This window comes from Pongo pygmaeus, chromosome 4, assembly GCF_028885625.2.
Source record: "Pongo pygmaeus isolate AG05252 chromosome 4, NHGRI_mPonPyg2-v2.0_pri, whole genome shotgun sequence".
Lineage (NCBI taxonomy): Eukaryota > Metazoa > Chordata > Mammalia > Primates > Hominidae > Pongo > Pongo pygmaeus.
In genome coordinates, this window is record NC_072377.2 from 143635396 (window position 1) to 143659998 (window position 24603).

The following is a 24603-nucleotide window of genomic DNA, read 5'->3' on the forward strand; positions in this document are numbered from 1 at the left end:
AATTATGCCTACATAATAAAACCTCCATAAAAGCCATGAAACAACAGGATTCAGAGAGCTTCCTGAACTCCACTTGAGCATGAGGGTTGGCGGACACACTGAAGTGCTAGGAGGCTCTGCACACCACTCCCTACCCCCACTCCAATATCTTGCCCCATGCATCTAACTCTTCCGTTTGGCTGTCACTGAGTTGCATTTTCATAATAAACCAATAAACATAAAGTGTTTTCCTGAGAGCCATTCTAGCAAATTATTAATGTCAAACCTGAGAAGGAGATTGTGAGAATTCTCAATTTATACCTGGTCAGTCAGAAATACAGGTGGCCCAGGACTTGCAACTGCCATATGAAATGGAAGCAGTCTTATGGACTTAGCCCTTTATCTTGAGGGATCTGAGACTAATTCCACGTAGACACTGGCAGATTTGCATTGAATTGTTGCACACCCACTTAGTGTCAGAGGGACTGGAGAACCACACCGCCCCTCCAAAGCTGCAAAGAGCCAAAGGCCCAACAGAAACAGTGTCACAGAGTCACCCAGACCAGAGTCAGGTGCTCCTTCAGACAGATGTCCAGGGCCTGCAGGAAATCAGACTCCTCTCTTAAACACTTGAAACCAGAGTAGTTGGTCTACTATAAATGAGGTTTTTAAAATTCAGTTCCCTCTTATTGCTCGTGCAGATCTGAAATGATCTGACCAGATGGCTGGTGCTCTATAATTCTTGGATTGCTCTCATCAGTTGTTGATGATTTGGATTTTTTTTCTTTTTCTTTTTTTTCCCTTTCATATGAACGTGTTCCTGCACAGGCTTCCTGCGTGCTCACATTGAGTGGGCTCTTTGTGCTAATGCCAATATTTCAGAGACTCTCACAGCCGCCTGGAGTCAGATCAGGTCAATAAGGAGCCCCAGGTCTGCTCCTGGCTGGCTATGCTTCCCTGAGCCCACATGGGGGCCAACATGCAGCACTGGGTAATGAGCAGAACAAGGGGGCCTCTGCCAGGGCTGCCTCCTTACCTCCACTTCCCCTTCAGGTCCCCAAGGAAAGGGAGGTAGCAAAGGTGTATATATATAGATATATATTTTTAAAAAGACTATGTTGCCAAGGCTGGAGCGCAGTAGCTATTCACAGATACCAAGGTACCAATGATGCAAACTCCTGGGCTCAAGCAATCCTCCCACCTCAGCCTCCTGAGTAGCTGGGACTACAGTCGCACGCCACCATGCCCAGAACAAAGGTATATACTTTTAAATGACAACTATAGCCACTTATTGAATATGGCCTATGTGCCAGGCCCTGTGTTGAACATTTTACATATGTTAACCTTGTTTCATTCTCACATCATCTCTGTGAAGTAGGTATTATATTTTCATCCCTATCTTCAGATGTGGAAACTAAGGTTCTGAGATTCTAAGCAACCTGAGCAAGGCCACACAGCTCAAAGAGAGAGCTGCAGGTGGAGTTGGAGATTCAGCACCATAAAATTTGATGAACTGCCCCACACAGATCTCAGGGTTAAAGAGAAAAGGCCCTGGCCTTGCCATACCATCCTTTATGCCCTCACTGAGCATAAAATACTTCCACCAGGACATCCAAAACACTTTGGTGGCTGTTTTTGTCTTTGTTCTCTGTATCCTTTGTAAGATTATGAGCTGGATAGAGGGCAGGGGTCACGTCCTTTTTGCTACACAAGAAGATGGTATGGCACAGTGGTTAGGAGCTGGGGCTTAGAGCCAGACAAATCTAGGTTTGAGTCCCAACTCTACCACTCTTTGGTTGTTTGGCTGAGTCCTTCCTTCTGAGACTCAGTTGTATCTGTAAAAATGAGGACAGTTATAGCACCTGCCCTCAAAGCATGCCTGGCAGAGTCAATGCTCAGTAAATGTGAGCTATTACCTACATTTCTGGCTATAGATGATGCCTGGCACAAAGTAGGATCTCAGAAGATGCCCAGGGTGCAGAAGCCCATTGAAGTGGCTGTGACCAGCATTCTGTAATACCAGCTGCACAGGTACAAAGTCCTAGTGTTCAGCCTCAGGTCCTCAGCCTCAGGACAAATTCCTGAGTTCCCTGCCCAGAGCCCACAGGACCTGCCAGCAAACAGTTTTCCTCTGCTTGCTTGTGAACAGCTAATGCTGTATCCACACTCAAATGCTTGCTGTGCCTCCGTAAGGTGAGGCAAATCCCAAAATAAACCAGAAGAAAGAGACAGGAAAATCACTTCTAGGAACAAGCAGCTCCCAGTGAGGATGCTGACAGTAATAACCCGGGCAGGTAGACTTCAGGAGATTCACCTGCAGCTGTTCCAGGACTGAGTGACTGGGACCCAATTCCTACCTGGACTGCAGGGAAGGCCTACGAAGTCATGAGTTCGTCCCCTGGTGTTCCAGGTAGCAGGCAATCTGGAAATCTGCCTTCAAACGAGCACAGCAAAAACAGCCCACGAACCCTAGTTCCCCTCTTGGGAGCCTAAGGACAACACAGCTGTGGTCCTCCCTTAAGAGTCCTGAGGGGACAGAAGGTACTGAACTGGAGACAATAACTGTCCATATAAACTTGCCATTTTCTTAAAGTCCACCATCTTCCTGTGCCATGTCACTGACTCTTAGACAGGAAACACTCTGCTAACCCCTTTTGCTCATGCTTACCCTTGCTCCTTGATCAAAGTCTCTGTTGAGGGAGGGAGGACACTGCATGAACATGCAAGTCTCTTCTTCACATCATAAGTTCCCTTTCCCACATAAAGCCATAGGGACAGAAGCCTACATGCTCATGTACCCTCACCGGCATCCAGTGATTCCACAATGGGATTGAAGGGATGGCCAAGTGGAGAACTTACCACAGAACATCAGAACAGCTGTGTACTGAGTGAATTCTCCATGTTAGGAAGTAGGCAGAGGGCTTTGCATCTACCATCTCACTCCATACAACAGCCTCTGCAGCAGGCAGGGCAGAACACTTCCCCCATGCCACCCCATGCAAAACCAAAGAACAGAAATGTTCTGTGACTTGCCCAAGACCCCCTAAGTAGCAAAGCTAGGGTTTGAACCCCAAACTGGCTGAATCTAGTCTGTCCTCTTTACCACTAAATTACACCACCTCCCCATTTACCTACCCATCCAGTTCCCAGGACTGGCTACATTCCTTTTAACCTTTAGGTAGATGTGTTGGGAAGCTCCCAGGCAGAATTCAGAATGTGGTAAATTAAGTACCATAATCTGGTTGAAGGCAAGTGCCAGCTATCCACACACACCCTTGAGAGGTCAGTTTCCTAACAGTATACATAGAAAACATATCAATTCTTTACTGGGGCCTCCACTGGTCTGATGCCATGACACCAGATTCTGAATCACCCCACATCAGATACTGAGGCCAGAACAAGCCTCCCACCAAACCTCCCCTCACCAGCCCTGCTTCTGAGATGTAGTGTAGGCAAAAAATGCTCCTGGGATGGGGCAGGCATGACTGGAACCAGAGTTGCTTTGCCCTCTGAGCTACAGGGCCTCTGCGTCTGGGTGCAACTGCAACACACCAGCCTTTGGGACAACTCCAAGGGAATTTTGCGCAGAAGAGTTTACCAGGGACTCTTGAGAAACTCCAGGGCAGAGGGTGATGCCAATGAAACATCAAGTTAACTGTAAAAATCAGTGCTCTACTCAAATTCTCCAGGAGTCTCTCAGAGTCCACAGCCCACTCTTGTCACACAGGCTCTGGCTGTACCTCCCCAAGGATAGAGAGAGGGGCTCTTTTTAGCCATTAATAGCAGCCCCACTGCCCAAAGGGGTGGGCAAGGGGTCAGGGTCAGAACCATCAACATTGTTCCGTCTGCAACATGAACCAGGATGCTACTAGATGAAGGGAGCTACTGACTCAACTACAGAAACAGATAGAGTAAGAGTCGAGGCCACAGGACATTGACTTCCATCTGCTCCAGGAACTTGCCTGGTTAAAAGTGGTACAAGAAGGCCAGGTGCGGTGGCTCACATCTGTAATCCTAGGACTTTGGCAGGCTGAGGCAGGTGGACTGCTCGAGCCCAGGAGTTCGAGACTAGCCTGGGCAACAGGGCAAAACCCAGTCTCTACAAAAAATACAAAAATTAGCTGGGTGTGGTGGCTTGCACCTATAGTCCCAGCTACTCTGGAGGCTGAGGTGGGAGGATTACTTGAGCCCAGGAGGCAGAGGTTGCAGTGAGCCAAGATCGCAACATGGCACTCCAGCCTGGGTGACAGAGCAAGACCCTGTCTCAAAAAAATAAGTGACACAAGCAACACTATATACATAAAATCAGTGGATACAGTCCGTATCTTCCATGCCCTACCCCTGACAGCCTCTGGTTTTAGTCCTTAAGGACCAGTGGGACTAAGTTCTCAAGTGAAGCCAGGTTGGGGAGGGGTGGGTGGTGGCAGGCAGAGGTTGGATCTGCTGAACCCAGTACCTCTATTCCTAAAAGTTCCCTCTGCTCAATGCCATTAGCTCCCACCTGGCTTCCTTGGTGCTTCATCACTCTTCTGTGGCAGCAACTACCCATGTGCAAACACAGCAGGAGCAATACTGCTACCAGAAAGCTGGCTGGCACAGCAAATGCTGCCCTGCCAGCACAGCAGCAGTGGGGGCAGTGAGGACATGGTGATGAATATCGGCAAGAAGCTGGTGAAACTACACTGTGGCAGCTGCTGGGGCTTGCCATCCACCTTGCGACTCCTGAGAACAGTCCCAAGTGTCGGAGTAGTAGGCTCCAGCCAAGGACAGCTAGGACTGGGAAGAAATGGGAAGAGAGTGGGCCCAGGCTCTGGGGTCAATGGCACAGGGCAAGTTAGCTGGATGACATAGGACAAGTTGCCTAACCTCATTGAGCCTCAGTGCTTTCATCTGAACATAAAGATAATAATAGTTCCTATTATTGTGAAAATTGAACAAGATTACGCATATGAAGCACCTAGTACAGTACCTGAATATGGTGAAGACTCTGCAATTGTTGACTATTCTCACTATTTTAAGCCCTGGGCCCAGGCTCATGAAAGGATTAGAAAATTGTTCCTTCTGAGGATGCACTATTTAAAAACCAGGCCAGGACCAGCCTGTTTCTTGGCACAGGTTCCTTTAACAACAGAATACTCCTGCCCCACACCAGTGCTCAGGACTCTCCCAAGAACAATATTTCAGCAGCACTGAGCCGAGCAGCAGAGCCCAAAATAGCATTTGCACAGCGAGGCACATGTCACTGCCTCTCTGGTGCTTCAGAAGTGCAGGGAAAGAAAGTTTTCAATCACTTGCTCAGAAACCACGGCCACCCACCACCTGCCTTCCTAAGATGCTAAGCAATCTTAGGGCACTAAGATGCTGCAATCTCTATTCTGCTGGAAAACAAAGGTCCCTGAGCCCTGCAGCAGCAGCTACCACTCTGACGGAACATGCTGTTTCCCTCCCGCAGGCCAGAAAGGAGCAGCCTGAAGGAGCAGCCCTCTGGGGACAAAGGACATATGCAGTTTGAATTCAGAGTGTGTTTTGTGGGGATAGAGCTGGGCCTGATACCTGGCCGAAGGGCCTGCCACTCATGCGTCGGGTGGAACACCTCCAGGACTTCGGCATCCAGCTCCTCCTCGGCTTTGGTTTCTTTTCTCTCCGTTTCTTTGGTGCTGCTCTTCTCTGGGTTGGTCAGGGCAAACTCCTTCTGAGAAAAGAAAACACGGGAAATGACCCACCGCAACTAGGCGCCAGGTAAGCAGAAAAAAAATGGCCTAGGGTGGCACGTTCTTTTCCTCCATGCCCCTCTCCCCAACAGCCAGATATGTCTGGACACTCGCAATTCCTTTCCCAAGGTCAGCCTCAGAACCAGCACATGTGAGGTGATATGGCTAAATGAATGCAGCATGTTGTCCTGTGTGTATGTGGTACTTTTGAAAATGCATAGGGAATGACTCTAGAAGATCCCATGTATCTTGAGCAGGTTAAGGGAACACATTAGGGACAGGGGCTGGCAAAACGAAACAATAAGAGCCTTTTACTTTTTGACATGCTATTATACTGTTTGATGTTTAAAACTCGCACGTATTATTTTTACAATAAAAATAAACATATTTAGAAAAGAAAAAAACACATACATGAATGGGAGAGTAAGGCCTCAAATGGCCACTACAGATGTACAAAAGCTAGCAGCTAAGGCCCAACTGATTCCCAAGCAGCCCAGCAGGGCACAATTCCCCAGTGTGCCTATCAGCCATTGCAAACCATGGAGGAAGGGTGTAACTGGGAAGGAGAGAATCCAGCTGGGCTGAGGGAGGAAGATGCTCAGGTTGGAAACCACTTCCTAAAACCTGTTTCCTTCCACCCTGTGCAGAACATAGAGGATTAATGAGATGGTGTCTCTGGAGCATCCTCAGCTCAGGAGACAGAGACGCAAGATAAACACAAAGTATTATTCATTTTGTTCTTTCCTGGATTCTCATCCTTCCTATCCCATTTTTAAACCTGTTCTTACAAAAAAAGTAATAAGGCCTCAGGAAATTCGAACCAGAGGGTTCCAGAGCTCTGGGAAATTACATTTGGGAAAACAAGCAGGAACCCACATTAGCACATGGGGAGGTATTTCAGCCTGCCCACCTCTCATGTCATCACTTTTTCTCTGCTTCCCAATCCCTCCCCTAGTAATAAAAAGTATATTTCTTGGAATCTTCCTAGGAGCCCAGACCCATGCTGGGTACTTTACATAGATCTCATTTTGGTCTCCCAACAATTCTAACCATACCTGGGAGATGTTATATGCATACATCTGGAAAGTTATTTAACTTTCAAATAACACCTCATTCTCAGCTGGGCGTGGTGGCTCACGCCTATAATCCCAGCACTTTGAGAGGAGGCCAAGGCAGGTGGATTGCTTGAACCCAAGAATTCAAGACCAGCCTGGGCAACACCGCAAAACCCCATCTCTATAAAAAATACAAAAAAATTAGCCAGGTGTGATGGCGTATGCCTGTAATCCCAGCTACTTGGGCGGCTGAGGCAAGAGGATCGTTAGAGCCCAGGAGGCAGAGGCTGCAGTGACCTGAGATGGCACCACCACACTTCAGCCTGGGTGACAGAGCAAGACCCCGTCTCAAAAAAAAAAAGTGCCTTGCTCCAGATAAGGACTCTCTCCTGCCTGGGTCCCTCAATGTCTGATCTTTAGTTGTCAAGGAAAGGTTAAAATGTTAAGGTGCTGGTGATGACAATGTAGAGCCCCTCCAAGAATTTTTACATTTTAACAAGAAATAAAAGCATGAAATTTAGATGGCAGAATTTCAGGCCTTACTAAGGACCAATAAGGAAAATATCTTGGCAAGAAGAAGCTCTCAAATCTAACCACACCTGGGAGATGTTATATGCATAGTTACGAGAGGCACTGACTCCAGCATAGTGGTTAAGATGCTGGAATAACTCAAATCCCAGTTTCTTGTGTCTCGGGAAAGTTATTTAACTTTCTAAGCTTCAGTTTCCACATTTTCAACATGAAAATAATAACATCTAGCTCATAGTTAGATGAGGTACTATATTGTAAACCACTGGCTTTGGGTACATTGTGGCTGCTACTGTTATTACTTATGAAGGCAGTCATAGATTCCAGGCTGTGTTGTGACATCCAGGAGTGACTATACAATATGGCATCATTCAAGCAGGTCACCTGTGCAGCCTGGTGTCTCAAACCCCTCCTATCCCTTCAACTTAAAGTTTGCACAAATCTGAGCTCAAAAGAAAACTAGGAATAGAAGAATAGGTGTGCTTATGAGACTACAGAGAAGACAGACTGGCAGGAGGCACCCTCCATTCTGAGGACATGGACATCAAGGACTTCCAACAGCTGAGTTTCCAGAGGACAGGCACCATGACAGTCTCCTTCATCACCCCCATGCCTAGCACAGGGCTTAGTTTGAAGCTGCTGAACAAATAGATGAATGAATGCCCCTTCCCATAGGCAGGTGTGTCTTCTGGGTGCCTTAGACTGAGGAAAGCCCAAAGAACCTGAGTCTGCTGCAGGTACTTTCCTCACATTCCAGAACAAAGACCACCCTGTCTGCTAAGTACCCAGAGCCTATGTACACTAGGATCAGCCCTAGTCAGAAGCATTAGACTGCAGGACGAGGAGAAAGTTAATAAAATTTACCTTAGAGGTGTGTCAATGAAATGCCCCGGGGGCCAGGCAGGGATGCAGGGAAATCAGTGGACCAGGTGTAAACGACAGGGAGTGGTGGGACTGTAGAAACTGGAGCCCTCCTGCCTTGACTAAGGGAAGCAGCTGCTACTCAGCTGGTCTACCACTGTCACGCAGGCATTCAACTTGAAAACAGAAATCCAGATTTTTATGTGAAATGTTCTTATTTTTAGAACACTAAGAGGGCCAAACCAAAATATCTAAGCATCAATTTGCAACCTTTTTTTTTTCTTTTAATTTTTAGTGGAGACAAGGTCTCCCTATGTTTCCCAGGCTGGTCTTGAACTCCTGGACTTAAGCAATCCTCCCTCCTCTGCCTCCCAAAGTGCTGGGATTACAGGCATGAGCCACCACGCCCAGCCTCAATCCTTGTTTCAGTTTACCTATTAGCCGGGTAATTTCTGGCAGGCTGTAAGCAAGCAGCCCAATTCTCATCAAGAGAAGCAGAAAGGGGCAAGGGAGATGGTGATAAGAAGGTAGCACAGGAAGCCCTTCAAAATCCAGGTAGGCTGATGTTCATTTTAACTACTAAGGGTTGGGAAAGCCTCTTTTTCTAGATTTCATTAACAAGATTAATAGAGTGGATTCAAGAAGGAGGGTTAGAATGAGACTGATGAACCACCGAGCTACATGCTTCAAGTCCTAAGGAGGCCAGACTCTTTTGCAACAATCCTGTCACTGTTCAAAATGGTTTTTGCACCTCCTCTTGGTATCATCTTTGAACCAGATTTTAAGACACAAACACAAAATCTGTACATTTAAAAGTACATTTTAAAGTACACCTCAGTTTTTAGTGGAGATTGACATAAAATTGGTTCTCCCCTATCTATGCTCACCCTGTTCACGAGACCTGGCTATAAGAGCTTTAGATGCTTTGCCCAAAATACACCTAGCTATCCTCAAAGGCCAAGGGCTCAGAAGCATTGAGAGAGGTTCAGTGATATGAACAAACCACAGGCTGGACAGTGAGCTCAAAAGCAGAGTTCCAGAAAAGGTTTGGAGAAAAAGCAGCATCAAGAGGATGAGGTTGTAATGATAACAGCAGCTACCATTTATTAAGCCCTGATCATATGTCAGGCACCGGGGCAAGACGCCTTCCATTCCTCAATTCATCCAAGTGTCATCTGTGAAGCACATCATATTAGTCCCATAGGAGGACAGATATGGGGCTTTTCAAAATCACACTTTTCAGAAAAGCAGAGCAGAGATTGAAGTCCAGACCTGCCTGGCTCCAAAGCCCATACACAAGTTTTGACTCACTGCTATGATTCTTTCTTGGTCAGATGTCCTAATAAGTTGTGCCCTGAGAGCTGAGGGAATGACGCTGGGATACTGAGATCACCTTAGCATATCTACCAGCACATGCCTTTCCTCGGCAAAGACTTCCATGGGCCAGGTAAGAAACCACAGTCCCAGTGAAAGAACAAGCACAACTAGCCTCACTCTGCCTAGGCAGTGTCCTGAACAGGAGAGAGAGAGAGGCAGGCCAGCCCTTGGTCATCCGTGAAGTAAACCCCGTGCTCTGGTGCCTTCCCAGCTGGCTCCTCAGGGCTGCCTTCCACGCTGGATCATCAGTGCTCTCTTCTCCCTATCACCATCATTCCAAATACCAATTTCCTCTCAAGTGACTGGCAAGAAATCCTAGCTAAGGTGTTAGCTGACAACAGCTTACCATGTCACACTTCCTTGCGCTTGTATCCGAATAAGAGATTCTTAAAAACCAAAGCCTTCAAGATCCAAGAGAATGAATGAATCTCTAATGGTGGGTTGACAGACACTGTAACAGAGACAGACTGCCAGGGCAACATTTTGGGACAGAAGCCTGCCTGACACAGCCCAAATTAAACCATAGAAGCAGCAGCCCCATACTAAAAAACAACAGCAGACATTCATTAACCATTTATTGGCCATATTGTGCCAGTTTCAATGGCAGGTGCTTTATATATAATCATATTTAATCTACACTAAAACCTTAACAGGGAGGCACCAACCTTGTTTTACAGATTAGGAAACACAGCTCAGAAAGGGTCAAATTGCCAAAGTGGGAGGCAAAAGGGATCTTATGAAGGGCCTGTGCTCCTTCCACAAGGCTCCACTACTGTACCCGCCTCATTGTTTACCACCTTTTTCAAGGCCAGTAACACACAACCACAGTCCTTCAGCATCTACATGCCTCTTGAAATGTGGCATCCCGGGGAAGTACCACAGCAGGAGCCAGGAAGGAAAGCTGGCTCCAGATCATACTCTGATACACACAGCCGGCCTTTCCTGGGTGGGCATTAACCTGCCCCAATGCCTTTGGGGAGGACAATTCCAGGTCATCAGGAGCACTTACCTGGACTCCAGGCTCTGAAGAAAGGATCATAACCACCTCCACCCCATTTTCACTGTTGTGAAGGTGGCTGGCTGCATAATTTAGATTTTAAATGACATCAGGGCAGCAATTTTTATGGTATGAGAGAAAAGATGCTTCAACTCCTACTTGTGCTTAGCACATGATGAAAGATTATGACAAATGGATACAGCTTAGGAACAGACATAAGGATAAAAGCAGCTTCTGTTGATGAAAGTCAGTATTAACATTTTTCTGAGACTAGACTCAATAGAGCTAATATAAATGGGCCAGAATAATTATGCTCTGAAAGCTCATCTATTTGGTTGGACTATTATCCAAAAGGGACTTCCTAACTCGGTCCTTAAGTAAATTCATCAGCATGCCTTTGTTAATTGTGCATCTGCTAAAGCTCACGATGGGGAGCACGGCATCCTCATGAGCTACAAGTTGGGGAGGGGACACAGCCCTGGTCCCTCAAGGCTCTTTTCTGGGCCATTCCACCACCAACCCATGCCAGAGACAGCCCCAACCTCACGCTGTAGCCAGTCCCATTCTCAGGGGCCCCTGGGATCCCATTCTTACTGTCCTTGAAGAAGAGGCAAATAAACAGCACCAACAGGATCTCAGAGGGCATTAAAAACTCAAAAGGACTCGTGACTCCTAACTGTATGTTTTCTCCTGCTCCACAAAGTGGGGGGAAAGGCAGAGAGGAAAAAAATGATTTCAGAGAGAAGGTGGAAACTTGCCATGAGCCAGAGGTGAACCACAGCTAAGCTGGATTGTTATTAAATTCATCACAATTGTCATTTGCACTTCAAGGACCTCCCGCTCCAGAGCTTCCAGCGCTTTATCCAACATTTAGTGGGAGCCCTGGGGGTTGGGGAAGGTGGCCAGGGGAGGGTGAAACTGTCAAATAACTGACAGTGGGAGCTTATCAAGGGAGAGGAGAGGGAGGGCATTAGGAGCTGGTCAAGGGCAGGCTGTTGCCAGGACAAGCCGAGTAAACAGGGCCAGGAACCCTAGTGTGCTGCAGCCAGGCCAAGCTCAGGGCCTTTTTGGGCATTCTCCTCCTGCCAGTGGCAATGGCAGAAGCCCTGAGCAGTAAGCTCTAGGTTAATGAAGTGTGGCCCAGAAAGAACAGGGAGCTACAGACAAAAGGAAGGAGGATACAGAGATGGAGATGAACTGAGAAAGTACAAGGGAGAGAGGAGTAGAGGAAGAAAAAGAGTCTTACTTGGAACTGATGCCCATCACACAGGCACTCAGCTTTTGGGCAGAATCCTGACATTCATAGCTCTCATAAACTGGCTGTGTGATTTTGGCCAAGTTACTTAATGTCTCTGAGTCTTAGTCTTCTCCTCAAAAGGAGAATAAAAACTGTAGCTGCCTACTTCATAGAGTTGTTGGGAGGATTAAATGAGAATACATATAAAGCACTCACTACAAGGTTTGGTACATGGAAGATTATAATTATGAATTTATCATCATCATCATCTTTTCCCCAAAGGGAAACTGTCATAATCTTTAAACAGAGGCCAGAAGACACAGGGATGGGGAGGAAGAAGTCTACCTACTCTATGATCCACTGCCAGCCACACTCACATAAGAAAGAAACATAAAAGCCCACCCTACTCCCACAGCAGCCCTGGTGACAGGAAGGCCTTCTCAAGACCTCATCAAGGATCCCTCCCATTTGCAATAAAGATATTTACCAGGTTCTGATGACTGAGGCAGAAGGGGAAGCAGGCGGCCATCAGCAGCCCAAGCAGCATGCCCAGAGGAGCCATCCTAGATGAAGGCAGGCTCTGGGGAGGGGTAGTCAGGGACCTGCAGGTGCAAGCATAGACAACAGAAGGTCAATGAAAAGCTAGTGCTTGGTTCCCCCGCACTGTGATTCCCATGTCATCACTGGCTCACATGTCAGACATTTCCTGCATAGAGGTATAATGAGTCTTCTACCACTTCTAGATAATTCTGAAGCCTCCATCTCCCATGGTGGGTCCAGCCATCCAACAAGAGATATGCCCTGGCTAGAACCATACAGTCGATCGGGAATCCTGCATGAGCTATCACAGCCCTGGTCCCTTCCTTCTTCATTAGAACTGGTTATCAGGTTGTGGCAGGTGGTCTTGACTATGATAAGGAGAGAGGGAAACTAACCAACTGATCTGCATGTGAACAAACATGGGCACAAATCCACATAAGCCTTTGTAACCACCCACTTCTAAAACACACCCATTATCCTACCTGAAGACAGATGGCATCAATATCCTCTAAGACAGCAAAGTTCGATATTCCCAAGTCACAAAACCTCTCACATCACATTTCAAACAGTCAAATCAAAGTACAAGCCCCAGTAGCTATTAAAAGGACAGGCAAAGGTGGGAGGATCACTTGAGGCCACAAGTTCAAGACCAGCCTGCATAACACAGTGAGACCCTGTCTCCACAAAATATTTAAAAAACAAAAAAATTAGCTAGGCATGGTGATGTGAGCCTGTAGTCCCAGCTACGTGGGAGGCTGAGGCAGGAAGACCACTTGAGCCCCAGAGGTTGAGGCTGTAGTGACCCATGACTGCACCACTGCACTCCAGCCTGGGTGACAGAGTGAGACCCCATCCCTCCAAAAAGAAAATTTAAAGGATATAAGGATGGAAGGACATCCCATGTTCATGAATTAGAGACTTCATACTGTTAACAACAATACTACCCAAAGCAACATACAGATTCAGAGCAATCTCTGTTAAAATCCCAAAGGAGAAACTCATCCTAAAACTCATATGAAATTTCAGGGGACCCAGAATAGCCAAAACAATCTTAAAAATGAAGAAAGGGCTGGGTTTGGTGGCTCACACCTATAATCCCAGCACTTTGGGAGGCCAATGGGTGGAGTGCCTGAGCTCAGGAGTTCAAGACCAGCCTGGGCAACATGGCAAAACCCCATCTCTACCAAAAATACAAAAATTTGCTGGGTGTGGTGGCACATGCCTGTAGTCCCAGCTACCCAGGAGGCTGAGGTGGGAGGATCACGTGAGCCTGGGAGGCAAAGGTTGCAGTGAGCTGAGATCACACCACTGCACTACAACCTGGGCGACAGAGTGAGTACCCATCTAAGAAAGTAAAAGAAAAGAGTTAGAGGACTCACTCTTCCTGATTTCAAAACTTACTACAAAGCTACAGTAATCAAAGGGTGATACTGGCATAAGGATGGAGAGACAGACCAATGAAATAAAATTGAGAGTCCAGAAATAATCTCATATATGGCCAATTTTTGACAATGGTGCCAAGACTATTCAATGGAGAAAGGACAGTCTCTTTAACAAATGGTACTGGGACAAGTGGATATCCACATGTGTAAGAGTGAAGCTGGGGCCAGGTGTGGTGGCTCACGCCTGTAATCCCAGCTGAGGTGGGCAGATCACAAGGTCAGGAGATCGAGATCATCCTGGTTAACGCAGTGAAACCCCATCTCTACTAAAAATACAAAAAATTAGCCGAGCATTGTGGTGGGCGCCTGTAGTCCCAGCTACTCAGGAGACTGAAGCCAGAGAATGGCATGAACCCGGGAGGCGGAGCTTGCAGTGAGCCGAGATCACGCCACTGCGTTCCAGCCTGGGCGACAGAGCGAGACTCCATCTCAAAAATAATAATAAGAAGAAGAGTACATACAGTTGGACCCTTACCCTATATCATTTATAAAAACTAACTAGAAATGAATCAAAGACCTACATTTAAGAGCTAAAAGCATACAACTTAGAAGGAAACATAGATGTAATCTTAACGACCTTGGATTTGGCATCGGTTTCTTAAATATGACACCAAAAGCATGGGCAACAAAAGAAAAATAGATAAATTGGATTTCATCAAAATTAAAAAGCTTTTGGGTCTCAAAGGATATTATCAAATAGTGAAAAGACAGAATGGGAGAAAATATTTGTAAATCACATCTCTGTTACAGGTATATTGTCCAGAACATGTTGAGAATTCCTAAATCTCAACAATAAAAAGACCAGTATCCCAATTTAAAAATGGGCAAAGGCAGGAGTTCAAGAATAGCCTGAGCAACATAGCTCATAGACCTCTTCTCTAAAAAAACAAATTAAAAATTTTAAAAATTAGCCAGGTGTGGTGGTGTGCACCTACAGTCCCAGCTACTTAGGAGGCTCAGGTGAGAAGATCTCTTAAGCCCAGGAGTTTGAGACCTCAGTGAGCTATGACAATGCCACTGTGCTCCGGCCTGGGCAACAGAGTGAGATTCTGTCACTAAAAAAAAAGTAAAAAAAATTAAAATGGGCAAAGGACTTGAATAAACATTTCTCCAAAGAAGATATACAAACGGCCAATAGGGACATGAAAAGGTTCTCAACAGCATTAACCATGAGGGAAATGCAAATCAAAACCACAATGATACACCACTTCACACCCACAATGATGGCTGTAATTTTTTTTTTAAGTAAAATAACAAGTGTTGGTGAAGATGTGGATTAACTAGAACCCTCGTACATTGCTGGTGTAGATATAAAAGAGTGCAGCCACTTGGGAATAGCTTGGTGGCTCCTCAGAAAGCTAACTATAGAATTAACATATGTCCCAGCAATTCCACTCCTAGGCATATCCCCCAAAGAATTGAAAACAGGGACTCAAACAGATATATGTACATCAATGTTCACTGCAGCATTATTCACAATACCCAAAAGGTGGAAACAATCCAAGTGCCATCAAAAGATGGATTTTCAAAATGTGGTGTATACATACAACGGAATATTATTCAGCTGTAAAAGGAATGAAATTCTGATACATGCTGCAACATGGAAGCTTGAAAACATTATCCCAAGTGAAATAAGTCAGACACAAAAGCTCAGATATGGTATGATTCTAATTATATGAAATATTTAGAACAGACAAATTCATTTAGATAGAAAGTAGAAAAGCAGTTACCGGGTTAAGGAAAAGGGGAAATGGAGAGTTACTCCTTAATAGGTGAAGAGTGTCTATTTGGAATAGTGAAAATATTCTAGTAAACTAGGATAGAAGTCAAGAAAACTTAATCCAAATTAGCAAATGATCTAGGAAAGAAAGGCAGAAAGAAAAACAAAATAAAACAAGCAAAACAAACCAGAAAACCTTAGGAAAATTCAGGATGTGTCAGTATTAGCCCAGACCCTTATAAGAGGTTTTAATATTTATCCCTCAGCCCCAGTATACCTCATTAGGCAGTTTACTCAATTGAGGCTTAAGTGAGTTAATTACAGGGCAGCACCTCTGAAGAATGTGGTGTTTACCTTTTCTCTATCCCACTCCTGCCACATTCCTCCCTGCTTCACCTGAAGAAATTGGACCTGTGGAGTGATTGCAGTGGGACCCAAAGCGTGCCTGAACCCACTCTCAGAAGTCATTACCCCTCTGCCCTGCCCACATCTTCTCAGGGGCCGAAAGAAACTTTCCCTAAGGACATCTGCAGCCATGAAGGAAAACAGCCCTGCTGGACCGCCACTGTGCTAAAAAAGCACAGCCAAATGGAAAAGCAAAGGCTCAGGTACTAAAAATAGCTGCTACACTCACCCAGCAGCAAAAGCCTTAGCTTTCTGCCAGTTCCCCTCCTCTTTTTTTGCCGACAAAATGGAACGGCTGAGTGCCACGAGAGCTTCCCCCAGCAACCTGGCTCCCTGGGGCACCAATCACACTGAAAGACAGGGATTGAGTTCACAGCACCACACTAGGCTCTGGATAGGTGACTGGCCATCCCTGGGTGTGAGCAGGAGAGGGGCCAGGCTGGGTGAGGATGAACAAGGGCAAAGGGTCACCGCATCAGGAGGGAGAAGGCTAGGGAGGCTAGGGAGATGGTTCCTGAGAGGGCACAACCCTAGAGCTGCCTATACTGCTCTAAACTTTTGTTAACGCTGCAGCCTTGGCTGTGGGGAAAAAAAAGAATAAAGAATAGAAGTGGGGGACTCACAGCATTATCAGGACAACATACAATAAAACAAAGATTAACCCAAAGCCACAGATGTCCCTCCCCTTCTATGAGATACTCATGTGTATACACACACAGACACACACACACACAGACACACACATACAGACACACAGTTATGAGCTTCCTTCTTACAGCTAGGGATCAACAACGAAACTGGTACTGGGGAAAAAGAAGAGGAGGAAGAGCTAAATGAGAAGGAAATAGTCAAGGGCAAAGGAGACAAATGAGCAGAAGGGGGAGGCCCAGAAGGGACTGAGGAAGAAGAGGTCAGGGGCAGCTGATGCACACACAGCAGCTTCCCCCACTCCTTGGAGTGGGAAGAGGAGTGGAGGGTGAGAGAAACGGCAGCTCCCACAGGGCTCCCAGCCGTCTCTGTCTCCTGCACACACGCTAACACTGTCAGAAACATTTTCTGCCAATACTAAGGATGAGAGATGGATTCACAAGTGGATCCTTCATCTTCCCTCAATAATTCCACATGGACTGCACAGCTGACCCAGTTATTGCCTCCATATATTTTTCCACAAAACAGGGAGAGAGAAAGAGAGGACAAGAACATGGAGCTGAGGTGGGCAGTGGGAGAGGGATGGGGAGATTGAGAGGACTGAGGAGAGACGTAGGTGAGGCTGGGAGAAAGGTGTGAGATAGTTTCTCAGGCTTCACAGGGGCATTCAGAGAGCAAGAGCAAGTACAAACTCTGCAGCATGCAGGCATGGAAAACAGTGTTCTCCGTCCTTTTAAGGCCTGGCCTGCAGCCACGTCACCTGGTCTTGGTCCTTACTCAAGAAGTGGCAGGCATAGTTTGCCCTGGGCTTTATGCTAAAGCTGAGGGAGAAGGGAAAGGGAAGTGGCACACAGCTATGCTTTGCCAGGATGGCCCACCATCACAAGCAGGGACAGAGGCAGCAGCAGTGGCAAAAGCCAGCTGCGGTCCCTGGCATAAGTAAAGCCAAAGTCATGGCATCCCATTGAGGCACAGTTTGGCACACCTGGCCTGATGATAGTGCCATTCCCAAACCACTTGCCACCCATAAACTCTGGGTTCGCCTGATCAATGGCCCCTGCATATCCTGCAAAAAAAAAAAATCCTTATCATCATCCTTGGTTTTCAATGGAGGACAGACATACATCTTTACGTTTATGTCCCTCTTCTGACATAAAATACCATCACTCCGTCCAGGAAAGGGGAAACTATTTCAGTGTCTCACCAGTAACTCTTTCCTTAAGTATCCTTGGGCTTTGGGACAGAAGAGATAATAAGGTACTTGAGATGCCCATTTTTCTATCAAAAGTATCCATTTGTAGGCTGTACCTCTGCTTAAATAGAGGTTGGATGCACGCACCAATCTGTATTGCCAGTTTACTGCAGCCCAGAGCAGATGTTTGGGGAGCAGGTGGGAGAAGGCCACTCAGCCCCCACCTCTCTCAGTGCCTCATGTCTTCCACACAATTCAGACAAGACTGGGGGTGGGGATTGGGCCCTGTGTAAACAAGGCGTCTCTTCTTAATGTCTTTTCTCCAGAATGGAAAACAAAAGAATGGGATGAGGATGGCAAGAAGCCAAAAAAGGGAGAGGGAGCAGTATTGCTGGATCTCTGGCAGCTTCTGACACACCTGGCAGGACCCATGGGCAGTAGCTGAGTTTCAGGACCAGAGCACAGAAAGAACTGGAAAAGGTTCTAAGTGTCCTGGGCAAGCAAAGCCAACTCAGTAGCCTGCCATGGAGCCCTTGGAATTCCATCTTATAAAATGCTCATGTTATTAACCTACACTGTATGTTCATGTATTTGTTTTCCCGAATCTCCTGGGAAAAGTGAAAGGGCAAGAATTCCTACTTCCATTTTATAAGGAAGAAACTGAAGCAAAGAGACAAAAGAAACAAAAACACTGGGTAGTATAACACATGGACTTGGAGTCAGACAGACCTAAGGCCAATTCTTGGCTCTGCCACTTCCTAGCTATGTGATCTTGGACACAACTTCACTAGGCCTCAGTTTCTTCACCTATAAAATAGGTATATTAAGAATTTCTACTTCAAAGGTTAGTAGCGAGGATTAAAGCAATGAATAGGAAGTACTTGGTACAGCACCTAGCATCTAATCATCACTCCATTTTTTTATTAGTTGTTTTGTTTGTTTTCTGAGACAGGGCCTCACTCTGTCACCCAGGCTGGAGTGCAATGACACAATCTCAGCTCACTGCAACCTCTGCTTCCCAAGCTCAAGCAATCCTCCCATCTCAGCCTCCTGAGTAGCCGGGACTACTACCGAGTAGCAGATATGGTGTGCCACCATACCTGGCCTTTTTTAATTTATTATTTTTGTAGAGATGGGGTTTCACCATGTTGCCCAGGCTGGTCTCGAACTTCTGGGCTCAACTGATCCATCCATGTCAGCCTCCCAAAGTGTTGGGATTACAGTCCTGAGCCTCGGTGCCCAGCCCACTCCATCACTGGAATGGAAATGATGACTGCTGCCCTGGACCTGCAGCCCATCAGGGCCAGGCCAGACAACTACTCTCCAAAGCTCCTGCTCCCTGTTAGATCCACACACTCTCCAGCTGACCCATGCCTCAAATGAGGACCAAAGCCTTTTGTTGGGTAGCTACTCCCATGAGGTAAAGCAAATAAATGTTAAAGGATGACCCTCCTGGCTGAAAACGGAGACACCCGAGGCAGTTTTCTGCTGAGCCCCAAGGCAGACCCAGCCCACTCAGTGCTCTTCCTAGCATATTGGCATCCAGAGAGCCAAGCCACCAACATGCAGAACGGCCAGCTGCAGAAACAGCTGTAAGACAATCACCTGCTTTACAAACTGAAGGTTAGAGGATGAGCTCTTCCACAGACACACATTCATTACTATTTATGGGCTGCACAAACTCATATGCGCACATACAGTCACTCACCTCTACACAAACAGAAGTGCACTACCTAATTTAAGCAGACAAATATGAAGCTGAAGAAACAATGCAAAGAGGACGCTGAAAGGACGCCCCTGACAAGGGAGAACAATGTGCAAAGGCTTAAGAAAAGAAATGGAATTTTAAAGAATAATTTGAAGGACAAGAAAAACAAGTTTGTAGTAGTCAGGCAAACAAGCTTTTCCCCCGAGACAATACTAAACAGAAAGTCAAGAGGTAGACAGCAATTACATGGAAAGTCTTTGAAAAGCAAAACAAATGTAGCTTCTAACTAGTCCAGCCCCCAACTGGAAAGGTGGCTGGACTGGAACATCCCTGAGCCAGTGGCCATTTGTACAATGGGGATAATATCTCCCCTATGTTTTGAAGTCATGCCTAGGGACAAGCAAAGAGTGACTGCTCTCAACAAACCCAAGGCACCCAAGAAAAAAGGTTATTAGAGGAGGCTGTTGGAGGGTAGAGGGTTCACAATGAATCCAAGCCTCTGCCTAACCAGAGAGCTACAAAGAGCTACAGAGAGCTACAAAATCCACTGTGCAGCCTGCAAGGGAGAACAGTGGCAGTACAGATGTTAGCCCTGCCAGAGGGCACAGGGAGCCAAGAAGGGCTCCACAGGCCCAGCTGGGAATAGACACCTGGAGGGAAGGCAACATGGGATGGGATGAAATGGGAAGGGCAGTGAGGGGCATTCCTAGCCCTTTCTCTGTACTCCCAGAGGTGGAACATGACCTACTCCATTCCCACTCCAGTAGAGAAGAATACAGATCTTCAAGAAGGGAGCTAAACAAACTAGAAAAAAAAAAAAAAAAACCTGCAATCACAGAGACAAAAGTTAGTGCATCCAATGAAAAGAAATCACATGACACGATCAGGCATGGTGGCTCACACCCGTAACCCCAGCACTTTGGGAGGCCGAGGCAGGCAGATCACTTGAGGTCAGGAGCTCGAGACCAGCCTGGCCAACATGGGGAAATCCCATCTCTGCTGAAAATACAAAAAAATTAGCCGGGTGTCATGGTGCACGCCTGTAATCCCAGCTACTCGGGAGGCTGAGGCAGGAGAATCTCTTGAACCTAGGAAGCGGAGGTTGCAGTGAGCCGAGATCATGCCTCTGCACTCTAGCCTGGGTGGCAGAGTGAGGCTCCGTCTCAAAATTAGAAAAAAAAGAAATGACATGACAAGCAGAGTGACTCAATAACAAGCCTAGCCTGGCCCTCTCCAGATCTGTCCTACTTGGCCACAGCTTTCAAAGAATCTGAATGCTAGAAGTGAGCTTAAGGCTCAATCTTTATTTGGACTGCTAAAGACCCAGAAGACATGGCAGGCACTCAATACCTACATAGAGAACAGTTGGAATTCAATGCCATTAGGCGTGAAACTTATCAATGGATCTGGGAAGGCTGTGGCAACCTCATACCTGTTGAAGACGAAGAGGTAGACAGGGCTAAGGCAGGGCAAGAGTTTCAGTGCTATCAGCACAGAGGTGATCATCAAAGCAACAGGAGCAGAGCGACTATCTTTCTAAGGAGAAACCTTAGAGAGAAAAGGACCGTGGGCCAAGCATAGTCTTCAACTCATGGCTGCAGGTTAGGAAAAGGGAGCAAGCAAGGAAATCAGAGGAGCAGCCACACGATTAGTGCAGAATCATGAGAGTGGAGAATCATGAGAAAATCCAGTTGTAGGCAACAATGTCAGGAGATCAGTCACTGGATTTGGCAATGAGGCAGTCAGAGGGCCCTTCAAAAGAGTGTCCACATATGAAGACATAGAGGCACAAGGGTAGGCCACTCCAAAAGGCTCAATGGGTCCACTAAATTTTGAAGATTTGAGGCCACATTTCTAAATGTGATTTTTCAACATTTCACTGAAGTCTTAATGAGAAAAGAAAAAAAAATTCCTCCATGGGTGCAACAGAGGGATTCTTCAATGCCATACATAAGTTCCTATGATTGATGAAGAGCTACCCCACGACACACATGACCTCAGGACAATGATGGGCATCAGTCACTCCAGCAGAAGGAGGGGGCAGGGAGGTAAAATTTCTAAGAAGAAATTCCCATCAGACACAATCCTACCTTCTCTGGGCTCTCAGCCATGCCTCAGACTACCCGGAGGCTTTAGTCCTTACACTTTCTGGAACTGTAATAATAACTGTAGCAATAGCCATGGCAGAGAGACAGAAATACCGCAGTGCCACCCCTTCCCCCAGTATTCAAATATATTATCTGGGCATCCCAGAGGAAAATTAATTCTGTCAAATAATAATTATAGTCAACATTTATAGAGAACTTTCCATGTTGCGAGCAAAGTATTAAGTTCATTTACTCTTCACGACAACCCTCTGAGGTGGTTCCAATATGCTGCTCATTTTACCCATGAGGGGACCAAAATTCAGAGAGGTTAAGTAACATGCCAGAGTTCATGCAGCCACAGAGCAGTAGAGTCAGAATTCAAAGCCAGTTTGGCCCCAAAAGCCATGCTCTTTCCACAGCCGTGCTGTCTCTCAAGGGGTCTGTGAAATCAGCCACAGAAACTGGACTCATCATTTTATTTGTTCTGCAACAGTATAAATAAAAAGGCACATTTTGTGTCAGGACAGAAATTTTTTTTTTAATTTTATTATTATTATACTTTAAGTTTTAGGGTACATGTGCATAACATGCAGGTTTGTTACATATGTATACATGTGCCATGTTGGTGTGCTGCACCCATTAACTCGTCTTTTAGCATTAGGTATATCTCCTAATGCTATCCCTCCCCCCTCCCCCCACCCCACAACAGGCCCCGGTGTGTGATGTTCCCCTTCCTGTGTCCATGTGTTCTCATTGTTCAATTCCCACCTATGAATGGGTGCTGGGAAAACTGGCTAGCCATATGTAGAAAGGACAGAAATTTTTAAATGAGCCTACTGGGGCCCTCTTGTGGAAAGACCCACCTCTACCATGTTCTAGTTTCTGCACCACACACAAACACACACCACACACACGCGCACACACACACATACCACACACAGGCACCTTGACTACTAAATGCCCTTGGCACAAACCAGCCAAGGCATAGGCACAGGCTTTCCAGAAGAAGAAATTCCTTGACTCAGATTGCAGCCAGGCTTCCTTTGTGACTTGATCCCTTAAACTCCTATCACTCAAGCTTCCTAGCTATACATGAAGCAAAAGCATCCCTGCTCCCCTTCATGGAGCCCAGTGCCAGGCACACACACACATATATACACACACACACACAAACCACAACCACACACACCATGTATATACACACACCCAACTGTCGGGTAAGAACTTGACACCTCACCCCTCCATGCAGAAAATACACAAGACAGAAGTATTTCCACATGGCAGACAAAGACAGAGTCTTCTTTGGTGAATGGGGCTTGCCTAAGCATACCAGCAGTTGACCAGATGAATCAGAGGAATACTCAGGTCCTAGTCTGTACTTTCCAGTAGGTCCTAGACTGTAAGCTCCTAGCAAGATACAGACAAGGGGACCTACTCCTTATACCTGATCCTTGACCCTGCCTGAGGTACCGGGAGTGATCAGCCCATGTCTGATAACAACCAAGGTTACCAGAAGCTCCATTCCCTTCCAACCCACTCCAGTGTAATAGGAAGAATGCAGACTCTGGATTTTGAGCCAAGTCTCCCCTACTAGCTGTGTGACTTTGGGCCAGATGCTTAACCTCTACAAGTTTCAACCCCTTCATCTATAAGGGGACTTGATAGTAACTATTTAGTATGACTGTCTGTATTAAATGAGATGACATAGAGCATATAGCACAGTGTCTGACACAAAATGAGGGCTCATAAAGCTTGTAGCTCTCACTACTATTATTAGAGAAAATTCTGAGCAAAGAACAGGATAAGCAAAAGCAGCGAGGGCTTCACCCCCATACAGAACTGTCTTCTGTTCTGACAACCAAGCCCCTCTTTGGAGACTAACTTCCCTGAGCCACAAGTCGGCCCACACACCTGGACTATACTCTGGGTGGTTACAGACACATTTCCATTGAAACCTTTAAGCGATGCTGGCTGGCTCTGCATCAGTGCCAGCTGACTGACATCAGACACTTCAGAGTCCCGCTTCCTGATGACTCAGGCCCGTCTCCAAATTCCTGCTGCCACTCTCCTACCTCTAAGGGGGAGTCAGGGAGAGTAGGAACAGCCAGGGCAAATGCAGCTGACCTAGACTGCTGGACCACTGTAGACAGATGCAGCTAGCATCCAGGGAGTAAGGGTCCCAGGGCTTTTCTTCCCTCCCCTTTTAAAACAGTAACTGGATCTCCTGACAGTACGCACGATGGGCTTTCTCTATAGCCTGCTCCCAAAGAACACCAGGGACTTTCACACCACAGTCATCCAGATACCACAGTCAGGGTTCGAGGGGAGGAGAGATCAGAATTCATGTTTCCTTTCCCCTGCTGTCTCTAAGCTTCCAGAAAACATCAGGGCCTCTTAAAGGGGCTAAAATTGGGAAGAAGGTATGATTTCCAGTCCATAACTCTAAAGGAACTATCTGCTAACTGGTAAGTACAATTTGTTTGCCATTTCTATTGCAAGCATTCAGCATTCACACTCTAAAAGCAAATACCACACAAAGATAATTTCAGCATTAATGTCAGTTCCTTGAGCACACTGGGCACCATACTATGGAACAGAATATACAAAAGATATTGTCACTTGCCTCAGGTGGATGATGTCCTGTTCACATTCAGTGGATAATGTGGCCTTCCACATCTTAGTCTCAGACAGCATAATTATTAAAAAGAAAAGGCCAGGTGCAGTGGCTCACACCTGTAATCCCAGCATTTTGGGAGGCCGAGGCAGGTGGATCATATGAGGTCAGGAGTTCAAGATCAGCCTGGCCAACATGGTGAAACCTCATCTCTACTAAAAAATACAAAAATTAGTTGAGGCTGGGTGCAGTGGCTCATGCCTGTAATCCCAGAACTTTGGGAGGCGGAGGCAGGTGGATCACTTGAGGTCAGAAGTTCAAGACCAGCCTGGCCAACACAGTGAAACCCCGTCTCTACTAAAAATACAAAAATTAGCCGGGTGTGGTGGTGGTTGCCTGTAATCCCAGCTACTCGGGAGCCTGAGGCAAGAGAATTGCTTGAGCCTGGGAAGCAGAGGTTGCAGTGAGCCGAGATCGAGCCACTGCCCTCCAGCCTGGGAGA

The 24603-nt window shown here is 46.5% G+C and overlaps 1 protein-coding gene across 4 annotated transcripts in view; it reads right to left on the reverse strand.

Moving 5' to 3' along the window:
* SIL1 (SIL1 nucleotide exchange factor) overlaps positions 1 to 24603 on the reverse strand; it is a 234978-nt gene that overhangs the window by 157744 nt on the left and 52631 nt on the right. For all 4 annotated transcript variants that reach the window (XM_054488874.2, XM_054488875.2, XM_063665528.1 and 1 more), the window contains 2 exons: positions 12233 to 12347; positions 5533 to 5671 (listed from right to left, as the gene is read on the reverse strand). In XM_054488874.2, coding sequence (XP_054344849.1) covers positions 5533 to 5671; positions 12233 to 12307 — 214 coding nt within the window. In that variant the 5' untranslated portion in view covers positions 12308 to 12347. The remainder of the gene's footprint in view (positions 1 to 5532; positions 5672 to 12232; positions 12348 to 24603) is intronic.